This window comes from Cebidichthys violaceus, unplaced genomic scaffold (assembly GCF_023349555.1).
Source record: "Cebidichthys violaceus isolate CVI_PGR_0920_01 unplaced genomic scaffold, fCebVio1.0.p SCAF_22, whole genome shotgun sequence".
NCBI classification, from domain to species: domain Eukaryota; kingdom Metazoa; phylum Chordata; class Actinopteri; order Perciformes; family Stichaeidae; genus Cebidichthys; species Cebidichthys violaceus.
This window is the reverse complement of record NW_027176395.1, coordinates 11,372,517-11,394,944: the sequence shown is the minus strand read 5'-3', so window position 1 is coordinate 11,394,944 and position 22,428 is coordinate 11,372,517. Positions and strand designations below refer to the sequence as shown.

Genomic DNA, 22,428 nt, shown 5'->3' with positions numbered 1-22,428 from the left:
AAACCCAGAACTGCTGCCAATGCATTTATTTGCTTTAATCTTATGATTTAATGTCCAGGTTTTCTTTTTTTACAAATAGCTCACCATTGGAGGTAGATCCTTCTTTAGAGGCACTAAACAGACTGTACACATCAAATTGAGTCTACTTGTCATGAGGAGTTCTACTCAGCCTTGTTTCATGTCTTTTGTGACTCTGGAAGGAGCTTTCTTAACTGAGAGAAAATAACCTTGATGATGATTATCCTCTGGCACCGATCATTATGAGTTTTACATTAAATGGAAAGAAATTAGACAAGTGGAGGTGAATTTTGACAACCAAGACCCAGGCCTGCATTTCAGATGTCCTAGTGTCCTTCCTCCATTCAACACATATAATTTACCCTGGATTGCAAAGGCATGCCTGACTTTCTGATTTACATGGCTCTCAATAAGCCTTACAATTACCGGCAGTGGTCTACACACACGCATCCATGTACATTAGATAGGCAGATCAGAAACAAAAACAAAAACAAGCTGAAGGGGCCCATCAGAAATTAGGATGGAGGTTTCAGGAACTGGCATTGAAGAGTTAAAGAGGAGAGCTGGAGGAAGAAAAAGAAAGTCGTGGGAGGTTGAAATGTGTAAGATGCAGCGTGGGGCAGGCAGAAGAAAGAGGGGTAAATTAATGAAGGGTGGGATGATGTGAGGGTGGAAGAAATTGAGAGAACAGAGAAAGACATGACAAAGAGGGGGAAGGGATGAAAGAGGAGTGACATTCAAAGGGAAAGCAGGATGAGAGAGACAAGGAAGAGATGTCTGAGACATGAAGGCATGCAGAGAGCAAGAGAGATTTAATAGGGTGAGAAAATAATGAGAAAAGCCTTATATGTAACTAATAGACTTATGTAATTTGGGGGAGTCTTTTTGTTCTCACAGATACTGAAATTAACCCTGGTCTGGATGTAGTACAGTCAGTATGAAAGCGTCTCTACGTGTGTACAGCTGTCAGAAACCATGACTAACAGGCATGTAAATGCATCTCATCACTCAGACAAGCGTTTCTCTCGTGCGCATCACACACATTAAAAAGTCCAAACACACGTTTACGCACATACACAGATGTAAAAGTGAAATCAACTCAGCCTAAAAGGTTGAGAGTAGCAAAAATAGATAAGTTAATTAAACCTGGGTTAACAGAAACAAGCTGAAACACGATTGACAAATCATCAAATTTTAAGCAAAGTTAGTTAACAATACATTTTGAATTGCATGAAATTGAATTATTACAAATAATAGCTTAAATTAAACCTAAATCAAGAAAAAAATGCAGACTAGTTTTAGCACATTTGCTACAAGTACTGGCCACTGATATTGACCCCCCGCCTGAAACACTCATGAATATAAGTAATTGTTCTTGGGTAGCAACATGTCAGTGCCTTTGTTGAGTACCACACTTTTAAAAAAGGTGAAGACACAAGTGGACGGGGTCATAGTGAAGATAGACAGCTACATGAGTTATGGTCTCTGTAATGGAGGACGAGGGGTAATTGGGTCATTTCATCACAGCTGAGTGAGTGGGGAAAGGTTAGTGACTTTATGGGTTGGACTCTTATCAACAGTTACCAACAAGACATTTACTTCTAAAAGAGAGAGAAGATTAGGAGTGCAAAACGCACCTTGTTATTTGTTGGACGCAAACAACATTTTACGTACAAACTGCTGCGGCCCTGAGAGAGCTGTCTGCACGCAACAGCTCTGTGCCGTGGAAGACACAGTTACTGGAGTGAAATAGATTTATTTAAGAACAAGATGTCTGAACGCCTACAGCATGCCCCTCTGCCACCCTCAACCCACTCCCAACACATCTGTTACAGCAACACACATAAACACACACTCACACAAACACACATACAAACACACACAGGGTGGAGGCTGGCTGTGAGACTGAGCTGACATTAACAACCCAGTTCTGTAAAGGCCGTGGTTTCTATTCTTAGACAAGTTGATTTTGCTGAAATGAATGAACGACCTTTTATGCTGAAATAGAATGACTTTGATTATCTGTGTATGTGTGTGCGTGTGTGTGTGGAATGCAAGAGAGAAAGATCGTAGTCGCTGCATGTGTGTGTGTGTGTGTGTGTGTGTGTGTGTGTGTGTGTGTGTGTGTGTGTGTGTGTGTGTGTGTGTGTGTGCCTGACATGAATACACACCGAGCTGCAATTCACCTGTCATGCCCTGCCAGATCAGATCTGTTACCCTCTCTCTCTCTTCTACTTCTTCTTCTTCTTCTTCTACTTCTTCTTCTTCCCCTCCCATAGACGGGTTCCCCACCCGTCTTGTCCCCTGCTCTCCAGTTGCCATGGCGATGGATGACATAGTTGAGATTGGGGTCTGGTTAGAAGAAGAGCCATGAAGCTCTGTATTCTTATCATGTGCATTTTCGTCATGTTGCATCACAATTAGCTAAAAATGGAATCATCTTTTTCTTTTTTAATCTTTGTTCCTCCTCACTCTGATCAAGACACAGTTATTATTGGCATCATAACCAGCATGACCGCTGCAACTCAAGTATTTTATTGACCTCGTTTCTTTTCTTTTCAATTGACCTTGACCACACACAATGCCAAGTAACAGCAGCATAATACTAAATGCCATGCAGTCAATCTTAATACAACACAGCACGTCACTCAGTTTCAGCGTGTGAGATTAAAGGGAAAACTCACTTTAATACCATAGACTGTATTTAAGAAGTGGAGGTACTCGTCAAGTTTGGCATTTTGGCCCTCACCATCTTGGATTTTGGCTGTTGTCAACTTAGTTTTTGCAACCAGTGAATGTCAGTGACCATATTTGGACTACGGAGGAGTGATGTAGGGACGTCTTATATAGCTCTGGTAGTGGTAGTGACCTGTCAATCACAGGATAGCCACACCCTAAAGCATACCCTCCTTTATTGCCTATTTTAATCTAAACAGGACCATAATTTACAAAATGGACATCATGCTGTATTAAAGAAGACTAGAAACTAGCGATTGAGACCATAAACTCATGTTCACAATGTTTAGTGACGTAATAAATCAAGTGAGACTCATAGACTTCTTTACAATCAAACTTCTTTTTGCAAACAGAGGAGTCGCCTACCAGCACCTCACTAATGAATACATTATATCTTAGTTGTTTAAATTTTTACAAAAAAAAATTAGCAATGACAGGAAGTGGTCTTGACACACAAAACACCAGCCATAACTGAGTGTCTGTCACCAACCTGGTTCAATGGTTTTGCAATCAGTCAAGCTCAAGAATTAACTAATCTACCGAGACAATTTTAACAGTGTAAAAATATATGACGACTGCTGCACTGTCAAATGCTAGTGTGTCTTGATTTTTTTGGGAAATTGGGGTCTCTTGTGGACATTGGTTACCTGCCGTTGCCAGATCCATGTAGATCTTCTTCACTTGTTTTGTAAAATTTGTATGACTGTGACAAATTCAGGTGTTTTCTCAGAATTATCGAAAGCCATGGTGGGAAATCTAACTGAAGTGGGAATAGATGTGTCAGGCTGAGGTAAAAGTGGGTACCTGCATTAACAAGAATAGAACTTGTGTAATTCAATACATTTAGAGATGATAAGTGTCTGTAAATCTTGTTGTCTTCCAGGTGTTGTACCTGCAGCAGGCAGAGCTCACCAGGGAGCGGGTGTACGCTATGCACCAGTCCAGCATCGATGGGGTGGAAGACATGTCAGCACTGGCTGAGCTGCACGAGGCCGCCATCATGCATAATTTATACCAGCGCTACCAGAAGGATAACATTTATGTAAGTGCATTCTGATAGACGCATGTGTTTGTAAGTATGAGTGAGAGGGTGTATGTATGTGGCCAAGTGTGTGTACTGTGTACAGGAAGTTTATGTCTTGGTGTACTCCAGTAATCTTTACATGCATGAGGCTTTTAGTAGGGAAACTCAAATCATCTTATCAGACACATCTACTCTGAGTGAAATAGGAACAGAAGGAAGCTTATTAAGTGACAGTTAAAAGAACAAACAAACTAAACTACACTTCTTTAAAGTTATAATTCTTATTTTAATCCTGGTTGAATTGGCGACAGAAATGAAATGCTGTGATAATTTGCTGATGTTTATGCCTGTAATGAATAGAAGCATTAGCTCATGCCCATAAAACTCCATTACCCACTTTCCCTTGGGGGGTTTATCTCACCCATTACCATTGATGACATGAAAACAATCATTTATTTTTGTGGTCACAAAATGGATATTGAGATAAATAAATTGAGTAAATTTTGATCACGTTCATGGTGAGTTGAAAGTCAGACATCTGGAAGGCCTGAAAACCGGAAAGATTACCAGACAACAGACCAATAACATCCTCCCCTAGTGTGTCCTAATCTAGATGATGAAATATTGTCCATACATGGATTTCCCTTAATCTGATCATAAGAATTTACCCTGTGTGGGTGGGTCAGCTTTCTGTGTCACTGTGTGCTCATGCATTTATGTGTATATGTGTCCTTCAGCACAGTTTTATATGAGTGTAGTACACAAAATGCTCAGACAGGGTAACATGACACGATGGAAGGCATGCTGACTTCAAGGTTTTTTTTGTTTCTAGTGCAGAGGGATGAAAAGCAAGGTGACTGTTACAGCAACAACTCAATATGGAAATCCGGCCTCCCTCCTCTTATCATATCACTGATTTGACCTCAGCTTTCTAATAAAAATCTGGTGATTTGTCACTCGTCACTCCCACTATCAGATCGCCACCCTGCTGTGTTCTCTTATCCTCCAATCCAGATTAATATCAACACAAGGCTGCTTTAAAGTTCCACATATTTGTACTGTGGGTGTTCTGAGAGCGTGTTGTTTGCGTATGTCTTAGTGCTATTACTGTAGAAAAGAAACAAATAAACAAAAATGATGCAGAGACGGAACATTAATTGTTGCTTCTTTACTCTTTTCAGACTAATATCGGCAGCATCCTGGCAGCTGTCAACCCCTACAAGCAGATCTCAGGTCTGTACGACCCAGAGAGGGTTGACTTGTACTCCAAGCACCATATAGGCGAGCTCCCTCCGCATATTTTTGCCGTGGCCAATGAATGCTACCGCTGCATCTGGAAACGCCACGACAGTCAATGTGTCCTCATCAGGTGAGTTTCAAACATGGAGGAGGGTATTTTGATGATTAAACAGTCTGGTTTACCTCTATTTCATACTTTGTCCATCTGTCAGTCTATCTCCCAAGCCATCAGTCCATTCATTTATTAAATCCTGTGTCACAGGGGACTGCAGCCTGTCCAAACATGCTTAGGCCAGAGGGCAGTTCTGTTTTTATAAAATCCAACAATTCCTACTGTCCTACTTACCCACATGCATTTTTTTTGTCTTTGGATGGCTGCCTTATTTGCTTGAGCATAAATAGCTTAGCATAAAGCTACATTTTACACTTCTGATTTTGTATGTTTTAAACAAACAAGATAATAATGTGTTGATTAGTGAGCTTTCGGAGAGCTGGTAGGTGGATTTATTTCACCCACATGTACGTGGAGCAGAGACAGGTAGAAAATGACAATGAAAATGAAAGTAAAGACTAAAGGAAGTAGACTTGCATTTCCAAGTTTCAGACATTGATTTCAGTGGATGTTTGGGGAGAGAGGCTGAGCTGAGCTGAGACAATCTTAAATAACAAGTTTTAGGAATTTAGATCAGATGAATAAAGGCTAGAGGATGCAACAGAGATTGTATCTACCTTGGTGGTGAAAATCAGTAACTGTGTGTGTGTGTGTGTGTGTGTGTGTGTGTGTGTGTGTGTGTGTGTGTGTGTGTGTGTGTACTCCAGTGGTGAATCAGGGGCAGGAAAAACGGAGAGCACCAAACTGTTGCTTCAGTTCCTGTCAGTAATGAGCCAGAACTCAGCCGGGACTCCTCCATCGGAGAAAAGTACACGAGTGGAGCAGGCCATTGTACAGAGCAGGTACAGATGTGCAAAATGAAGAAACACTTTCCTGTTCCTTTACTATTACTGCCAGAGCTATTTCAAAGTATTTTGGGTCAAGTCCCCATCAAGTCTAAAGTAATTCAAAAGACGTCCAGGTCAAGTTTCAAGTTTTGTAAAAGAAAATATTACGGTCTTAAAGACCATGTCACAAGTTTTACAAAAGTCTTTGTATCGGGCACTAATGTTTGATTATGTTAATATGAAGCAGAGCGTGCTTCCTCAGTCAGGTTTCTATAGATAAGTGAAAGTGAGTAGAATAATGTTGCTTTTGAAGAAACGTGTTATGAATGGCCTCTGCAGCACTTGGTGGGTGAACTATATTCTATACTGCATGCACAGTTAAATGCACACTAAACAAAATGCACTAACTGCAGGTTTTTACTGTCTGTGCAGTCCAATCATGGAAGCATTTGGTAATGCTAAGACTGTTTACAACAACAACTCCAGTCGCTTTGGGAAATTCATCCAACTTCACTTCTCTGAGGGCGGCAACATCCAGGGAGGCTGCGTCATTGACTGTATCCTCATATTTATTTATGAAATATGTATATTTGTATCAAATATAGCAGCATTTCTGTTATATTATTGTTGAATAAGAAGATGTGCTAAAGGAGTATGTTTGTGAAGAACTCAGTTTTATTGTTGTTTCCTTGACTCTTTACCTTTCAGATTTACTGGAAAAGGTAACCACGTCTGCAGCCGGCTCATATCAAGTTTAAATTAATTGGGAGTGATTTGTCAGTGTTGCATTGTGAATCATAATGAAATGTTAATCTTGGCTTTGCTGCATTGATTTTGCTGTAGAACCGAGTGGTGCGACAAAACCCTGGAGAACGAAACTACCACATCTTCTATGCTCTGCTGGCAGGAGCTAACAAAGAACATAAAAGTAAGGAAAAGAATACAAATATTCAAATATCTACAGTGTCTTCGATCTAAAACAGTATTCACGATACATTTACAACAGACTGGTGATACAAAAAGATCTTTAGCAGCAGATCCTGTTGTAATCAGTTAAAGCATGTTTGTGTAAGTTCACAGCAACTTTTACAGACTACATATATATAGTGTAAGTGCAGTTAAGTATCTCAGTGTGCATCTCTCCCAATATCACCCTGCTGACATTTTATTGTATTTTCTCCATCAGGCCTCTACTTCCTGGAGGACCCTCCCGAATCTTTCCACTACCTCAGCCAATCAGGATGTCTGAAGGACAAGAGCCTGAATGACAAAGAACTGTATAACAGTGTTATGGTCAGTGGGACAGACAGTTATCTTTGTAATCCGAGCTGACTTTCTAGGTTTACACTAGCCACACTGACAATAGCTGTCTAAGCATGTTAGTTAACCAGTTAGATAATGACCTTCCAACATTACAACATTTTTACACATGCCAGGTTATTTTTCCTTTGGTTAAACTGTCAGCAGGTCATGAAACAGAAACCAATTAAATTATATACACTAAGGCATGCTAAAGGACAACAAATGTAATTGTGATCTGAAGATATATAGATACCTAATTCCAAACACTAAGGGGATGTTTGCAGCTTGCAAATAGCATAACATAAAATACAACTGACATGATAGACATGATGTCCCTAGAATGTCCGAAGTCTGAACCCCGTCTTAGACGTTAAAGTGTCTTCTTTGGAGTTTTATCTTGTAACAGGAAGTCCGTGCATTGTATCTTGATGTCAAAATGATTTATGTCTTGAGTGTAGCAATGTCTGTGCAGCTGAAATTAAAACCACCATTCATCAAACCTCTCTAAGTCAGTGCATTTATACAGAATCAGAGACCATACTATATATATTTTTTATCTTCGCAGACACTGAGATAAAAAGTGTTAAAAGCAACTCTTCTGTTGGTAGCACCTACCGGTAATCTCTTTTTCTGCGTGTAGGAGGCGCTGAAGGTGCTGGAGTTCACAGAGGAGGAGATCAGAGACATGTTTAAGCTGCTGTCAGGAGTCTTACAGCTGGGAAACGCTGAGTTCATGACTGCGGGAGGAGCCCAGATCACCACCAAGCAAGGTCAGTGCACGGCTCGAGTTAGGAAAAGGAAAACTTACAAAGATGTGTTGCAGTAGTGACACGTGCCTTTACCCATCTTTCAGTGGTCACTAATGCCAGTGAGCTGCTGGGCCTGGATGCCTTCCAGCTGTCTGAAGTCCTGACTCAGCGCTCCATAATCCTCAGAGGAGAGGAGATCTGCTCGCCACTCACTATAGAGCAGGTCAGCATACACATATATGTAAACAGTTATTCTCCCCCTCTTGATTGATCTCTGGCTCTTCCCGACACACTCATGCTCTCTCATCCCTACAGGCCGTGGATTCCCGTGATTCTGTTGCCATGGCATTATATTCCCAGTGTTTCTCCTGGATCATCCTCAAGATCAATCAGAAGATCAAAGGGAAGGAAAATTTTAAATCCATCGGCATCCTTGACATCTTTGGCTTTGAGAACTTTGAGGTCAGAACTTTGAATTATTAAGCAGGAAGCTGTTTTCTAAGTATCACTCATTCTCATCCACACATGCAGATCTTTGTATGAGATATGTGTCTTTGCTTCCAGGTGAATCGGTTTGAGCAGTTTAACATCAACTATGCCAACGAGAAACTGCAGGAGTACTTCAACAAGCATATCTTCTCCCTGGAGCAGCTAGAGTACAACAGGTGAACTTCTACAAACAGTATATCTATCTACAAACCTGCATGAACAAATTCTTACATATTACTAGTTAGTTGGTTTGTCAGTTAATTAATTAGTTATTAACTCCAATATAACAATATGAAAAATAAAAAAACACAACTTTGATCAAATACAAACATTAGGTCCGAACATTAATCTAGATACAATACAAATATAAATTTATGTCACCACATGAACAGAATTAATAATTAAACTATAACCATTGTCCAAATATGCAATATAATGATCATTATGTCTGCTCCTATGAATAGTAAATTAAGGACAATCTCATGGTGGTTGTAACAACAATCATAACAAAAATACTAATAATAATGATAATAATAATGATAATAATAATGATAACTTTATCTGTTTCTAAACAGAGTTACAGATGACATTACAAGAAGAGTTTAAACGGAAACAACAGTATTAGTTAGCTGGTACATTCATAACCATGCAATCTTTTTTTCCTTTATATGTGTTCTTTATTCAATTAAATACTATACACCAGTTTTCTATGTGTACACTAACTGTTTGGGTTAACTCTCCACAGGGAAGGTGTCCAGTGGGACGCAATAGACTGGATGGACAATGCAGAGTGTCTCGATCTTATAGAGAAGGTAGGAAATTGATACGTCATAACTCGTAACGTGAACAGTGTTGAGAGCCGTAATAATGCCAGTTAGTGCATCAAATGTTTCAAAATCTGTGCAGCACCAACTTTACAGCGTTCTCTCAATCAGAGTTTGGTGGAAGTCAGTTAGAATAAAGGCTGTGCTTGACGCCTCAGACTTTGGAAACTGATCTAATCATATTGGACTAATGTCTTAGAAAGTGGTGCTGATGCATTAACCCAATGTTTTTTACCCCCTCTCTCTTAGAAACTGGGACTGTTGGCACTTGTGAATGAAGAAAGTCGATTTCCCAAAGGAACAGACTTCACTCTGCTGGAGAAGTTGCACAGCAGACACTCTGTGGGTCTTTAGTTTAAAAAAAAAATATTGTTGCTGATATTAAACGTCACAATATATTTTATTTTGTTGTGCTGTTTTCCTGTTTTCTGCAGACAAACCCTTACTACGTCAAGCCCAGACTCGCTGATCATCAGTTTGGAATTAAACATTATGCCGGGGAGGTGAGTGATGTACAACTGATTCACTTCATATTGACATACTGTAGTCTGTGAGCGCTACGATGAACTTGTCTGTCTTTGGCAGGTCCTGTATGATGTGAAAGGGATCCTGGAGAAGAACAGAGACACCTTCAGAGACGACATCCTAAACATGCTCAAGGACAGCAGGCAGGGCATTCAGATACATTCAATTAATAGTTTGTTGGAACTGTTATAAGTCCTGAGATTGTTTTAAGTAATAAGTTCATGTCATTGAAAAATAACCTTTGAGTTTTTTGAGCTGATATGAATCTTTGATGCAAATTTGTTCTATTACAATGACGAGTAAAAAACTTTTATTGTTGGATGAAAACCTATAATTCAAAATGTCAACATGTCAAGTTTTCACCTGCGAGCAATAATATTTTGATTTGATTCGATCTTTTGATTATCATTAGCATTTCCACTGATATAATGTCTGTGTGTAATCCATCATGTTTCGGTTGCCTCTCAGACTGGACTTCATCTACGACTTGTTTGAGAAGGTTGGCAGCAGGAACAATGAGGAAAAGATGGGAACGGCCAGACGCAAACCCACCGTGAGCTCCCAGTTCAGGGTGAGTGATGCAAGCAGTTTGAGATGATCCGATGAACTCATAACAAATTAACTAAAGAATAGTGATAGATGAAATGAAGCACTTTGACTTAAAAGTGCCAAAACTTGTGAAATTCACTTTATAGTGATATCAAACAGAGAAATCAGCAAATCTGTACATTTAAACTGGAAACAGTGAATTTTTGCATTTCTCTTATAACAAATAATTATTTGTCAGTCACTCAGCTAATAGTTTAGCCCTACTGAGACATAAGAGCGTGTTACTCTCATAAATGTAATGATCATTGAAGGAGTTACTATGGTCATTTTGCCATGGGAAAGAAATGCACTTTTTAAATATGTTCACACACATTTTAATATGTTCCCATCTCTGTCTTCTCAGGACTCCCTCCATGCTCTCATGGCCTCTCTGAGTGTATCCAACCCTTTCTTCATTCGCTGCATTAAGCCCAACATGCAAAAGGTCAGTCTGCCTCTTTTTCTCAGTTCTAAAATTCACATTAATGCTGATACTTCACCTGATGAATTTCAAAGTTCAACAATCTGTATTGTTTTTTCTTGTAGAATCCTAGTGTGTTTGACCCAGAAGTCGTCCTGAACCAGCTGAGGTATTCTGGGATGTTGGAGACTGTGAAGATCCGTCGAGCCGGGTTCCCCGTCCGCAGAACTTTCAAAGATTTTGTCTCTCGGTAAGCATCTCTAAAGCTACCTTTATCTCATCTTTTATCTCAGTTGTGTGTTTGTTTGATAAAAGTGTTTTGCTGAGATCTCTCTTGTCTCTCACAATATGTCCTCTTTCTTTTCTGCCTGCCAGGTATAAAATCATTCTGACAGAGAAATCAGCAGCAGCAGCAGCAGCAGCAGCAGCAGCAGCAGCAGCAGCAGCAGCAGGAGATGATAAGAAGAGAAACACAGACCTTCTCCTCAAATATGACAAGACCAAGAAAGAGTGGCAGTTAGGCAAGACCAAGGTAAGATTTAGTGGTTTTTGGCAACACCTTTTCAGACATCACAAAGCTATTATGACAGAAGTTTTGAACCACCACCACTTGTAACAATACATGGTTAATCTTTCACCATTGTTCTGCAGGTGTTTATGAAAGAGTCTCTTGAGCAGCGTTTGGAGAAAGACAGAGATGAAGTCCGACGCAAAGCTGCCATGATAATTCGAGCCCACCTACTCACTTTCTCTGCCAAGTAAGACTCCTAATAGGAACTGAAATGGTTGGCATTCCTGTACAATGTTGCGTGCCAGTTCTTATTCACCTTGTTATATATGTTTTACCCTTTTCTGTCCACAGGAAGCACTTCAGGCGCGTACGCACCAGTGTTGTCACCCTTCAGAAGCACTTCAGGAAGCACATCCAACGCCGACGGTTCGTGAAGCAACGTAAGGCCACGCTGGTGCTGCAGAAACATCGGCGAGGTCAGGTGGCACGTACGCAAGTTCGAAAACTCAGAGAGGAGAAGCAGAAGAGGGAGGTAGAAGAGAAGAAGAAAGACGAGGAGGAGAAGAAGGCAACGGGCGAAGGGGAGCAGGAGGAAGCGATTGAAGGAGCAGAGAAGGCTAAATCGTCAGAGGACAGTGCTTCTTCTTCTTCTTCCGTGCGTTTTCTCCTTTAACTCTAAAACACTTGATTTTGCATCTTATCCTTTTCACGTTGAATTACTAATTGAAGCAAATGTTGGTGCTTAATCTGCCCTTTTCGCTTCTCTCCTCCCGTCTAGGATGAGACCCGGCAGATGGAGGACATCCTGCAGTTGGAGCGAGAGATCGAGCGCTTGCAGAAGAAGAGAGAGGACGAGGTGTCCCAGCTGTGTGAGTCCTCCAAACAGGAGCTTCAACTGCGCCGAGATGCTGAGCTCAAACGGATGAAGAAGGAGGCGTCTCGCAAGGCCACGGAACTCATCGACCTCCTGAACTTCGGAGGCGTGGACACTTCGCTGGGAGCAGCCGCAGCCAAGCCTGCTGCGGAGGCTAAAGCTCCAAAAGCTGCAAGTGCCACGAGGGGTGCGTCTAAAGAGGAGGAGGTGGACGAGGGCTTTCATGCTGAGGAGGAGTGCATCCCTCTCCCTGACTTCCCTCCTCCTGCTGAGACGGACGCTCCTATCGATCAGGACATATTTGCTCACCTCCCGCCTCCTCCACCTGCTTTTGCAGAGGGCACAGTGCCCCCTGCACCACCTCCTCTGCCCACGGACGGTGTGCCTGTTGCTGGAATTCCTCCCCCCCCTCCTCTCCCTCCACCTGGAGATGGCTCCCCTGTTCCTCCTCCTCCACCACCTCCTCCAGGACAGGGGGAGAAGAAAAATGGAGCCAAGGCAGACCCGGAGAGGAAGGTGAGCATGGTGGAAAGCCTGGGGGACGGGGAGGAGCCCATCTACAGCATGCCTGCCGACACCGAGTCAGATTACGACCAGGAGGAAGAGGAGGGGTCCGTCACCGCCGGAGACGACAGCTCCGTATCTGGGAGCAACCGCGGGAGCACCACCGTGACAGACGAAGAGCACCCGAGGAAGTCCACCTGCACCAACGCCAGCATCGAGTCCTACAGAGGCAGCTCCGACTCTGTGAGGACACACACTCACACGCATCCTCACACGCGTGCACGCAGATATGTATGAGCAGCTATGCAGTGAAAAATTAAAAAATGTACTCAGTATATAGAAAATCTTATAATGCAATGCACTTTTTCTTGTTCACTTGTAGTTATTTAAAATAAACAAGTGATGTCATCGTATGATGTTGCAGTACGCAGACAGTGACGATGAACATGATGGCATGATGGACACCGATGAAGAAGTGACTAATGGCAGAGTGACCCTACTTAATGGAAATGGACCACCATATTTCCATGGCTACCTCTACATGAAGGGTGGGCATCTGTGTTTCTAAACTTTCAATTCAAAAGATCTCATTTTCAAGTGAAAACCATGACGGTAATTTTATTCTCTGCTCATTCAGCTGGTCTGATGATCCCATGGAGGAGGCGTTGGTGTGTGCTGAAGGATGAAACCTTCATGTGGTTCCGTTCCAAACAAGAGTCTCTCAAGTCCGGCTGGCTCTACAAGAAGGGAGGAGGCCTCTCCACTCTCTCACGGAGGTTGTTGTAGTTGTTACTGAGTGCAGCCTGCATGCTTTTAAAATCACAATCTCTGTTGGAAGTGCTGTCCAGTACAATTTTGATGTGAATGACCATCTGTCTTGTGTTGAAAAAGTCCTTGTGTCCTGTTGAGGTGTTGCGATCACATGTTTATCTAACCCAATGCTTTGAGTCCTCTGCAGTGCTGGAAGATGTCCCTGTCAAGCTGATGTACTTTGACTTTACTGAGATTTTACTTTTCAAGTCTTGGTTCTACTTAATCTACTTTGAAAAAGTAAAAAGAAAAAAAGAGAGATATTTTTCAGAAAAAAGGATGTTGTTTCTTGCTTGGTTTGGTTTTATTCTATCTATTTTTCTAAACAACCTACTCTAAAAAATATTCATAGAACCAGAAAATTAAGAATATCTAGACAAAATACACAAATTGAATCCAAATGGGACCTGGACATGCAGAAAAAATAATAGATAAAGAAAATAAAATCTAAATGGCACATAACACAAACAATATTGTTTGCATACAATGTATACATGACTCAGGATAAAAAACACTAAAACTTCTTTCCAGGTCCAGGAATTTATCTTTATGAATGTATATTTTATTTCAACATTAAGTAATCTGATTACTTTAACTATACAATCCTAAAGTGCATCAAAATAAAGCTTTACATAGATTTTGTGTATAGTTACTTCCACCCTTCTTTACATATAAGAAGCTACTTCACTTTGTATTCTGGATAGAAATGAAGTCCAGTTATAGAGTCACATAAACATGTAATGTCTAGAATGGATTGTCTTGGCCTTTGTTTTCATTGTGTCTGTTCTACCTCAGAAACTGGAAGATGCGCTGGTTTGTACTGAGGGACAACAAGCTGATGTACTACGAGAATGACAGTGAGGAGAAGCTGAAGGGAACCATCGACATCCGAGCTGCCAAGTAAGATTACTAGGAAGCTCCAGTGCCAAAAACTCATACACACACACACACACACACACACACACACACACACACACACACACACAACCCCTAATTCACCGTTTGTCTTTCTATACATCTGCATGTTTGAGACGTGCCCTTTCTGTGTTTTTACAGGGAGATAGTGAATAATCATGAGAAGGAGAATGCTCTGAACCTTGTGACAGATGAGAGGACCTATCAGGTGTTTGCTGAGTCACCAGAGGATGCAAGGTGTGGTGGAGACTTGAGTGATTTTGTAGATAACGGCTACTTCGGCTGCTGAGTAGATTCATGTATTCAAACTTGTGATGACTCCTCTTTATTTCTGTGCAGTGGGTGGTTTAATGTGCTCAGTAAAGTGCGCGTGTGCACTCCTGAGCAGCTGATGGAGATGTCCCATGAACAGGCCAACCCAAAGAACGCTGTGGTCAGTCTCTAAAAACAACATGCCAGTAACCTGTTATGTGTTTAAGTTGTTCCTCTGTCACAATGTTGCCTGATTTTAACCTTTGTATCTCACCAGGGCTTTGTTTTACTTCAGGGTCTGAGTGTAGACTTAATATAGGACCCAAAGTTGGACTTCCAAAATATGAGAAATAAAATCCCAACCATGCCAAATGTATATTATTAAAAAAAATAACCCCTCAGCCATTACATCATATAATCTAGCCCTGGCTCTAAATTGTAGTTTTTACTGGTTTTCACCAGGGGCATTGCTGCTGTATTATGTGTTTGATGCAATGCATCCAAATCAATATTGCTGATAATAACCCAGACTACGGAAAAGATTCTCCTAGCATTTAGTATCCAGAAAATTATTACATTTCTGTGTTTTATTCTTCATAAGAAAACAACAGTTGCATTATGTAAAGAAACTGGCATTTAAAGGTTACAATTCTGAAAATGAATGTTGATTTGTAGTGATGATCAGGACTGAAGTTGGTTACAAGATTTAACTCATTGACACTAAAAAATGCGTTTTTTTGACGCTGATATAATTGTCCACTAGAGATACCAGAGCAACTTTTTTAAAGTGAGGCAGAAAGGTTAAAAAAAAGGTATCTTTAAAGTTAAGAGCTCTTTATGTTGAGTTATATCACTTTATAATTTCTAACATGTCACTGTAGAAGCAACAGTGCATTCACATTTAAAATTGTTCTCGTTCTTCTTTCGTTCTTCAGGGAACTCTTGACGTTGGGCTGATAGACTCTGTTTGTGCTTCAGACAACCCTGATCGGTAAGTTGGATCAATAATCAAAAAAAAGGAAATGCCTATTCACTTTGCATGTCGAGGATCATTTCATTCTTTTTTCATGTTTTCCAAATTGATTGAATTTGACATCAGAAGATAAGTTTTGATTTGTATTTCCTCCAAATGAGTGAGACAAAAGCTCTTTCCAACAATTGTTCTGATCCTTGGTTGATCTCAAAGTATATATGTAAAATCCATTGTAAAGAATGCATCCATCCACTGAGTGTAGTATCAATAAACCATGATGCAAATACACTTTTAAGAACTGAATTTGACCGTATGACACCAACAGACCTGTGGTCTTTGTTCCTCTTACCTGAAAAACTGGAAGACCCAATATGCAATCACTATCACTTAAATACAACCCTTAAGTGTCCTGACGTATATTGAGGTAACGTATATTTAACCTTTGCAGGCCCAACTCTTTTGTCATCATTACGGCCAACCGAGTGATCCACTGCAACAGTGACACACCGGAGGAGATGCATCACTGGATCAGTCTGCTGCAGAAACCCAAAGGAGACGCCAGGATAGACGGCCAGGAGTTCCTTGTCAGAGGTGAAAACTGCTTTTCATCACTTTTTAGAAAAAAATGTGGACTTATTATAAGCCTTGTACCATAGTGTCAGGCATAGAAGTTTTAAATTGTTTGTTGGGGCCGTAGAAGAGACAGGAACTCTCTTTACAATATAGCACACTTACCATTTACAAGTTTTAAAACAAATGTTCTCAAGTATTTAGGACCACATGTTGGGACAGATTTTGGTTTAGAATATCTCAATATGAGATTTTGTCACAATATAAATAGCCTTGGGGATAAATGCTGACATTGAATAATTGCATAACTCTACTGATCCTGTACAGATTCTTTACATCTTTCCTCCACTTTCCCTGCCCTCCCTCTTCCTGACTTGTCACCTTTCAGGCTGGCTTCAAAAAGAGATGAAGACGAATGCTAAGAGCACCTCCCTGAAGCTGAAGAAGCGCTGGTTTGTTTTGACCCACAACTCCCTGGATTACTACAAGAGCTCAGAGCGAAACTCCTCCAAGATGGGAACTCTGGTCCTTAACTCGCTCTGCTCCGTCATTCAGCCCGATGAGCGGGTGCATAGGGAGACAGGTGGGGAAAGAGAAGTGAAGGGAAGAGGCAGAAAGGGCAGGTTTAATCCGGGATTAGACGTAGGAGGTTTGAGACGACATGTTAAGAGATAATTCCGGTTTTACATTGCTGACTGAGTCCTCATTTTACAGGTTACTGGAATATCATTGTGTACGGGAGGAAGCACTCCTACCGCCTCTACACCAAGATGCTGAATGAGGCCATGAGGTGGACAGCTGCCGTACAGGGAGTCATAGACAGCAAGACCCCCATAGAAACCCCGACTCTGCAGCTCATCAGAGACATCAAGGTAGAACACACATACCTATTAAGCAAGCATTTTAAAACTCACCAACACACACTAACTCCTAAGTTGAATTTGACCTCTTCTTGTCCTCTCAGGAGAACAGTGTGAACCCAGACATCGTGGAGCAGATGTACAGGAGGAATCCCATCCTCAGATACACTCAGCATCCTCTGCACTCCCCTCTGTTGCCGCTCCCTTACGGAGAGGTCACCAGCCGTAAGTAAAACTCAGCAAACTAAAACCCCCCAAAAAAGAGCAATTTTTCTTCTTTTGTTTATTCTTGTCTTCTTCCTTTCACATTCTGTGTGCACTAAAAGCTCCCATACATGATACTGCCCTCTGCAGGTCAAAACCAACACAGCCAGCACAAAGATAAAGAACAATTTGCAAACTTTCTTTAATTATTTGCTGAATATCATTTCTAGTATATGTCCCATACATTTTTTTTAAATTACTCTAAACTGCTAAATCATCACATTAATCATTTGATGTCCTTTTCATCTCTGGTCATATCGATGAGCTCATGTTGTTTTTTCTTCTTCTCTGTCTTTGTTCACCTTTGTCTGTGTGCAGTTCAAAGGCAGCAGGGCTATGCCAGTCTGCAGGATGAGGCTGTGCGAGTCTTCAACTCACTGCAGGAGATGGAGACGCTGGCAGACACGGTGCCCATCATTCAAGGCATCCTGCAGACCTGCCAAGACCTGCGCCCTCTCAGGGATGAGGTACTTTTTTTACTGTCTTCTCTAATCTCAACAGCAAATAGCTTCTGTTAATAAAGTGTACAGATTTAATATTTAATGGAGAAACACAATGGTGTGTAGTGTAATCTTTTTAGAAACTTAACCTTACTATAAACTGTATAATAATATAATAAATATGTTTCGTCAGAAGTCTGACATGTTTGTTTGCCATCAAATGTTGATTAAACATTGTTTGAATCTTAAAACACTCTCCCCATTTCTATGTTTCAGGTATATTGTCAGGTGATCAAGCAGACCAATCATGTGCCTCAGCCTAACAGCCCAGCCAATCGGGCACACTGGCATCTGCTCACCTGCATGAGCTGCACCTTCCTGCCCAGTCGAGTCATCCTCAGATACCTCCGCTTTCACCTCAAGAGGTGTGTGTCTGCTTTATGGAATGTTTTTTTTTTTTTGATAAATCATTCATAGAGTAAATGTGTAATAACTATGATTCCACTCAGGGTTCGAGAGCGCTATCCTGGCACGGAGATCGAGCGTTACACCAGCTTCGTGGGGGAATCCCTGAAGAAGACCAAGACTCGTGAGTTTGTTCCCTCTCAGGAGGAGATCGCCGCCCTGCTGGTGAGACAGGAGATGAGCACCACCGTCTATTGCCACGGAGGAGGCTCCTGCAAGATCTCCATCAATTCACACACCACAGCTGGAGAGGTACACATAAAAATACACTCTCACAAACTGACACATCCTTCTCTCACTGATTTTAAGACGCAGTACAAGAGCTGGTGCTTGAATTGTAGTGTGCTATTACAAACTGGTCAGTGTTTTTATGTTGCAGGTTGTGGAGAAGCTGATCAGAGGTTTGGCCATGGAGGAGAGCAAGAACCTGTTTTCTCTGTTTGAACACAGCGCCTGCACAGACCGAGCATTGGAGAGCAGAGTGATTGTGGCCGATGTTCTGGCCAAGTTTGAGAGGTATGTATATACAGTGCTGTGAAAAAGTATTTGCCCCCTTCCTGGTTTCTTATTTTTTTGCATATTTGTCACACTTAAATGTTTCAGATCATCAAACAAATTTTAATATTAGACAAAGATAACCCGAGTAAATACAAAATGCTGTTTTTAAATGATGATTTAATTTATTAAGGGAGAAAAGCTATCCAAACCGACTTGGCCCTATGTGAAAAAGTAATTGCCCCCCCTTGATAAATCATGAATGAACTGTGATTTTTTGGAAAGCTGAGTTCAATTTCACTATCCACACCCAGGCCTGATTACTGCCAGACCTGTTGAATCAAGAAATCACTTAAATAGAACCTGTCTGACAAAGTGAAGTCGGCTGAAAGATCTCAAAAAGCAACACATCATGCCTCCATCTAAAGAAATTCAAGAACAGATGAGAAACAAAGTAATTGACATGAATCAGTCTGGAAAGACCCCAGAACAACATCTGAAGAACTGCAGGCCTCACTCGCCTCAGTTAAGGTCAGTGTTCATGATTCACCAATAAGAAACAGACTGGGCAGAAATAGCACCCATGGGAGAGTTCCAAGGCGAAAGCCACTGCTGACCAAAAAGAACGCAAAGGCTCGTCTCACATTTGCCAAAAAACGTCTTGATGATCCCCGAGACTTTTGGGCAAATATTCTGTGGACTGACGAGACAAAAGTTGAACTTTTTGGAAGGTGTGCGTCCCGTTATATCTGGCGTAAAACTGACACCGCATTTCATAAAAACAACATCATACCAACAGTCACACATGGTGGTGGTGGTGTGATGGTCTGGGGCTGCTTTGCAGCTTCAGGACCTGGACAACTTGCCATAATTTATGGAACCATAAATTCTGCTCTCTACTAGAACATCCTGAAAGAGAATATCGAGCCATCAGTTCGTGACCTCAAACTCAAGCGCACTTGGGTTATGCAGCAGGACAATGATCCAAAACACACCAGCAAGTCCACTTCTGAATGGCTCAAAAAAAGCAAAAAGAAGGTTTTGGAGTGGCCTAGTCAAAGTCTGGACTTAAATCTGATTGAGATGCTGTGGTATGACCTTCAACAAGCCGTTTCTGATCGAAAACCATCCAATGTGGCTGAATTAAAACAATTCAGCCACATTTTGGCCCAGAGTGGGCCAAAATTCTTCCACAGCGATGTGAAAGACTCATTGCCAGTTATCGCAAACGCTGGATTGCAATTGTTGCCGCCAAGGGTGACAAAACCAGTTATCAGGTTTAGTGGGCAATTACTTTTTCACATAGGGCCAAGTCGGTTTGGATAGCTTTTCTCCCTTAATAAATGAAATCATCATTTAAAAACAGCATTTTGTATTTACTCAGGTTATCTTTGTCTAATATTAAAATTTGTTTGATGATCTGAAACATTTAAGTGTGACAAATATGCAAAGAAATAAGAAACCAGGAAGGGGGCAAATTTCACAGCACTGTACGTAGCTGTCAGGTGTCATATAGTCTTTATATTTAGAGTGATTTCCAACAGGCGAGTGGATTGTTTTAATCAATATGGTTACTTGACCTGTGTCCGTATTTTTCCAGGTTGGCAGGCAGCGAAGAAGAGGAGGAGGAAGGAGAATGGAAACTCTACTTCAAGCTTTACTGCTTTTTGGATGTAGAGAGCATGCCAAAAGAAGGAGTGGAGTTTGCTTTCATGTTTGAGCAGGTGAGCTGCACAACACTGTCTTGAAAAGAAGGATCCAGTTATTAATTGCTCATTACTTTTCTTCCAATTCAAAAGAGGTCAAGTTAATTTCATAAATCTATATAGGTTTGTAACAAAGTAGAACATGTCTGGATTGACACAAAATTAATTAGTTCAAGAAAACTGATTATTGACTGTGGTGGACAGATGTATGAGTTGGACAGAGTAATATTATTATTCTTTCTGTAAATTAAATTTTAAATAATTTATTTATATTAATTATATCAAAGCCAATTTATTGGCCTTGAAATTTTAAAATGGAATAATTATCCAAAAAGCACAAAAGTTCAGTTACCTCTTTATGTGATAAATTAAGTGATGTTTCACATCTGTATTGGAGAAAGTAATGTTATTAATTCAGTGTATGAGTCATGCTACCCCAACACTGCTGCAAAATGAACAAAATGAAAGTCTTGTACTGTCATTTTCTTGTTTTGTCTCTCAGGCTCACGAGTCTTTGATAAGCGGTCACTTCCCGGCCTCAGAGGAGACTTTGCAGCACCTGGCCGCTTTACGTCTCCAGTATCTCCACTGCGATGGGGCAGGGAGGGCTGGGTGGAGCCTGGGAAATGTTTATCCAATCGGACGTCTTCGCAATCGCATCATCCACTCCACCAAGCCGGGCGTTGGGGCAGCAGGTGGGTCCGGAGGAGCTGGAGGAGGAGCAGGAGATGGGAAAGGAACGGCAGGGATACAGGGAGTTGTCGGGGGAGGGGCAGAGAAACGAAGAACCCCGAGCTTCCTGGACGGCACCCTGAGAAGAAGCTTCAAAACTGGGTCCCTGAAGAAGCAGAAGGTCAGTGGTGGAAGTAACGCTTTAGCCCATTTGCTGCAAAAAGCTACACAAGGATTACACAACTCAAGCAAGTTTAAAATAATTTATATTAAAAGAACACAGGCTCATGAGAACTTACTGAATTGGACATCCATAATTTTACACCATCCACAGGGAAATATTTATTGTGTTGTCTTATTAGGAGCCGGCTTTTTCCAGGTGCAAAAAAAAATTGGTGGCAATGTGTGACATGACGTGATGGATTTATGCATTATGCTGAATTCCCATGAGGTCAGTCAAATCCGTCTGGTTTGCTAAATGACGGATGGACCTCCCAAGAAACTGCTTTCTGACTGACTGACCGTCTGATTGATATTTTGATAGTTTGTTCTTCATAGAGTGGCTGACCCATGTTGTTGCAGGTGGAGGAGGAGCAGATGCTGGAGATGTGGGTGAAGGAGGAGACGTCGGCCACACGGACGAGTGTTCTGGAGAAGTGGACCCGGCTGCAGGGAATGCCTCAGCATCAGGCCATGCTAAAATACATGAGCATTATCAAGGAGTGGCCTGGATATGGATCTACTCTGTTTGATGTGGAGGTGAGAAAACAATAGAGGAAATGATGGAGCACAGAGATTTGTAAAAAAAAGAAGAAAAACAAAGAAAAAATACTTGACAAGTAACTTCTTCTTTTTTCTTTTCCTGTTTCCTCTGCCTTTGTAGTGTAAAGAGGGTGGTTTCCCTCATGACCTGTGGCTGAGTGTGAGTGCTGACAACGTGTCAGTGTATAAACGAGGTGAACCGAAGCCACTGGAGACCTTCCAGTACGAACACATCACCTTCTTTGGGGCTTCACAGCCGTGTACCTACAAAGTCATCGTGGATGAGAGGGAGATGTTCTTTGAGACGCCACTGGTGAGTCATTATTCATTATTTACCTTTTATTTCTTGATTTTTTCTTCATCCTTACAACTACAGATTATTTTCATCACTGAATAATTGTTTGGTCTGTAAAATGGTGGATAACTTAATTTATCTTTTGACTTGATGGGGATCTGACTCTGAAAGTAAATAAAATTATTAAGTTGGTGGTTATGAGTGCC

General features: G+C 41.3%; 1 protein-coding gene across 1 annotated transcript in view; it reads left to right on the top strand.

Moving 5' to 3' along the window:
* The window catches only part of myo10l1 (myosin X, like 1), a 46,076-nt gene that overhangs the window by 19,928 nt on the left and 3,720 nt on the right, over positions 1-22,428 (top strand). Inside the window, exons 3-42 of the mRNA XM_068717928.1 lie at positions 3,638-3,796; positions 4,960-5,147; positions 5,837-5,971; positions 6,389-6,513; positions 6,665-6,678; positions 6,800-6,884; positions 7,143-7,249; positions 7,899-8,028; positions 8,112-8,230; positions 8,323-8,469; positions 8,572-8,672; positions 9,242-9,308; positions 9,570-9,662; positions 9,755-9,823; positions 9,906-9,988; positions 10,314-10,416; positions 10,798-10,878; positions 10,980-11,104; positions 11,230-11,386; positions 11,506-11,612; positions 11,717-12,020; positions 12,144-12,986; positions 13,168-13,291; positions 13,381-13,519; positions 14,349-14,453; positions 14,610-14,705; positions 14,808-14,901; positions 15,656-15,711; positions 16,142-16,284; positions 16,652-16,846; positions 16,978-17,135; positions 17,228-17,348; positions 17,706-17,854; positions 18,104-18,252; positions 18,337-18,544; positions 18,672-18,808; positions 20,388-20,511; positions 20,996-21,346; positions 21,748-21,924; positions 22,049-22,240. Of these exons, the coding sequence (XP_068574029.1) occupies positions 3,638-3,796; positions 4,960-5,147; positions 5,837-5,971; positions 6,389-6,513; positions 6,665-6,678; positions 6,800-6,884; positions 7,143-7,249; positions 7,899-8,028; positions 8,112-8,230; positions 8,323-8,469; positions 8,572-8,672; positions 9,242-9,308; positions 9,570-9,662; positions 9,755-9,823; positions 9,906-9,988; positions 10,314-10,416; positions 10,798-10,878; positions 10,980-11,104; positions 11,230-11,386; positions 11,506-11,612; positions 11,717-12,020; positions 12,144-12,986; positions 13,168-13,291; positions 13,381-13,519; positions 14,349-14,453; positions 14,610-14,705; positions 14,808-14,901; positions 15,656-15,711; positions 16,142-16,284; positions 16,652-16,846; positions 16,978-17,135; positions 17,228-17,348; positions 17,706-17,854; positions 18,104-18,252; positions 18,337-18,544; positions 18,672-18,808; positions 20,388-20,511; positions 20,996-21,346; positions 21,748-21,924; positions 22,049-22,240 (6,060 nt within the window). The remainder of the gene's footprint in view (positions 1-3,637; positions 3,797-4,959; positions 5,148-5,836; positions 5,972-6,388; positions 6,514-6,664; positions 6,679-6,799; positions 6,885-7,142; positions 7,250-7,898; positions 8,029-8,111; positions 8,231-8,322; positions 8,470-8,571; positions 8,673-9,241; positions 9,309-9,569; positions 9,663-9,754; positions 9,824-9,905; positions 9,989-10,313; positions 10,417-10,797; positions 10,879-10,979; positions 11,105-11,229; positions 11,387-11,505; positions 11,613-11,716; positions 12,021-12,143; positions 12,987-13,167; positions 13,292-13,380; positions 13,520-14,348; positions 14,454-14,609; positions 14,706-14,807; positions 14,902-15,655; positions 15,712-16,141; positions 16,285-16,651; positions 16,847-16,977; positions 17,136-17,227; positions 17,349-17,705; positions 17,855-18,103; positions 18,253-18,336; positions 18,545-18,671; positions 18,809-20,387; positions 20,512-20,995; positions 21,347-21,747; positions 21,925-22,048; positions 22,241-22,428) is intronic.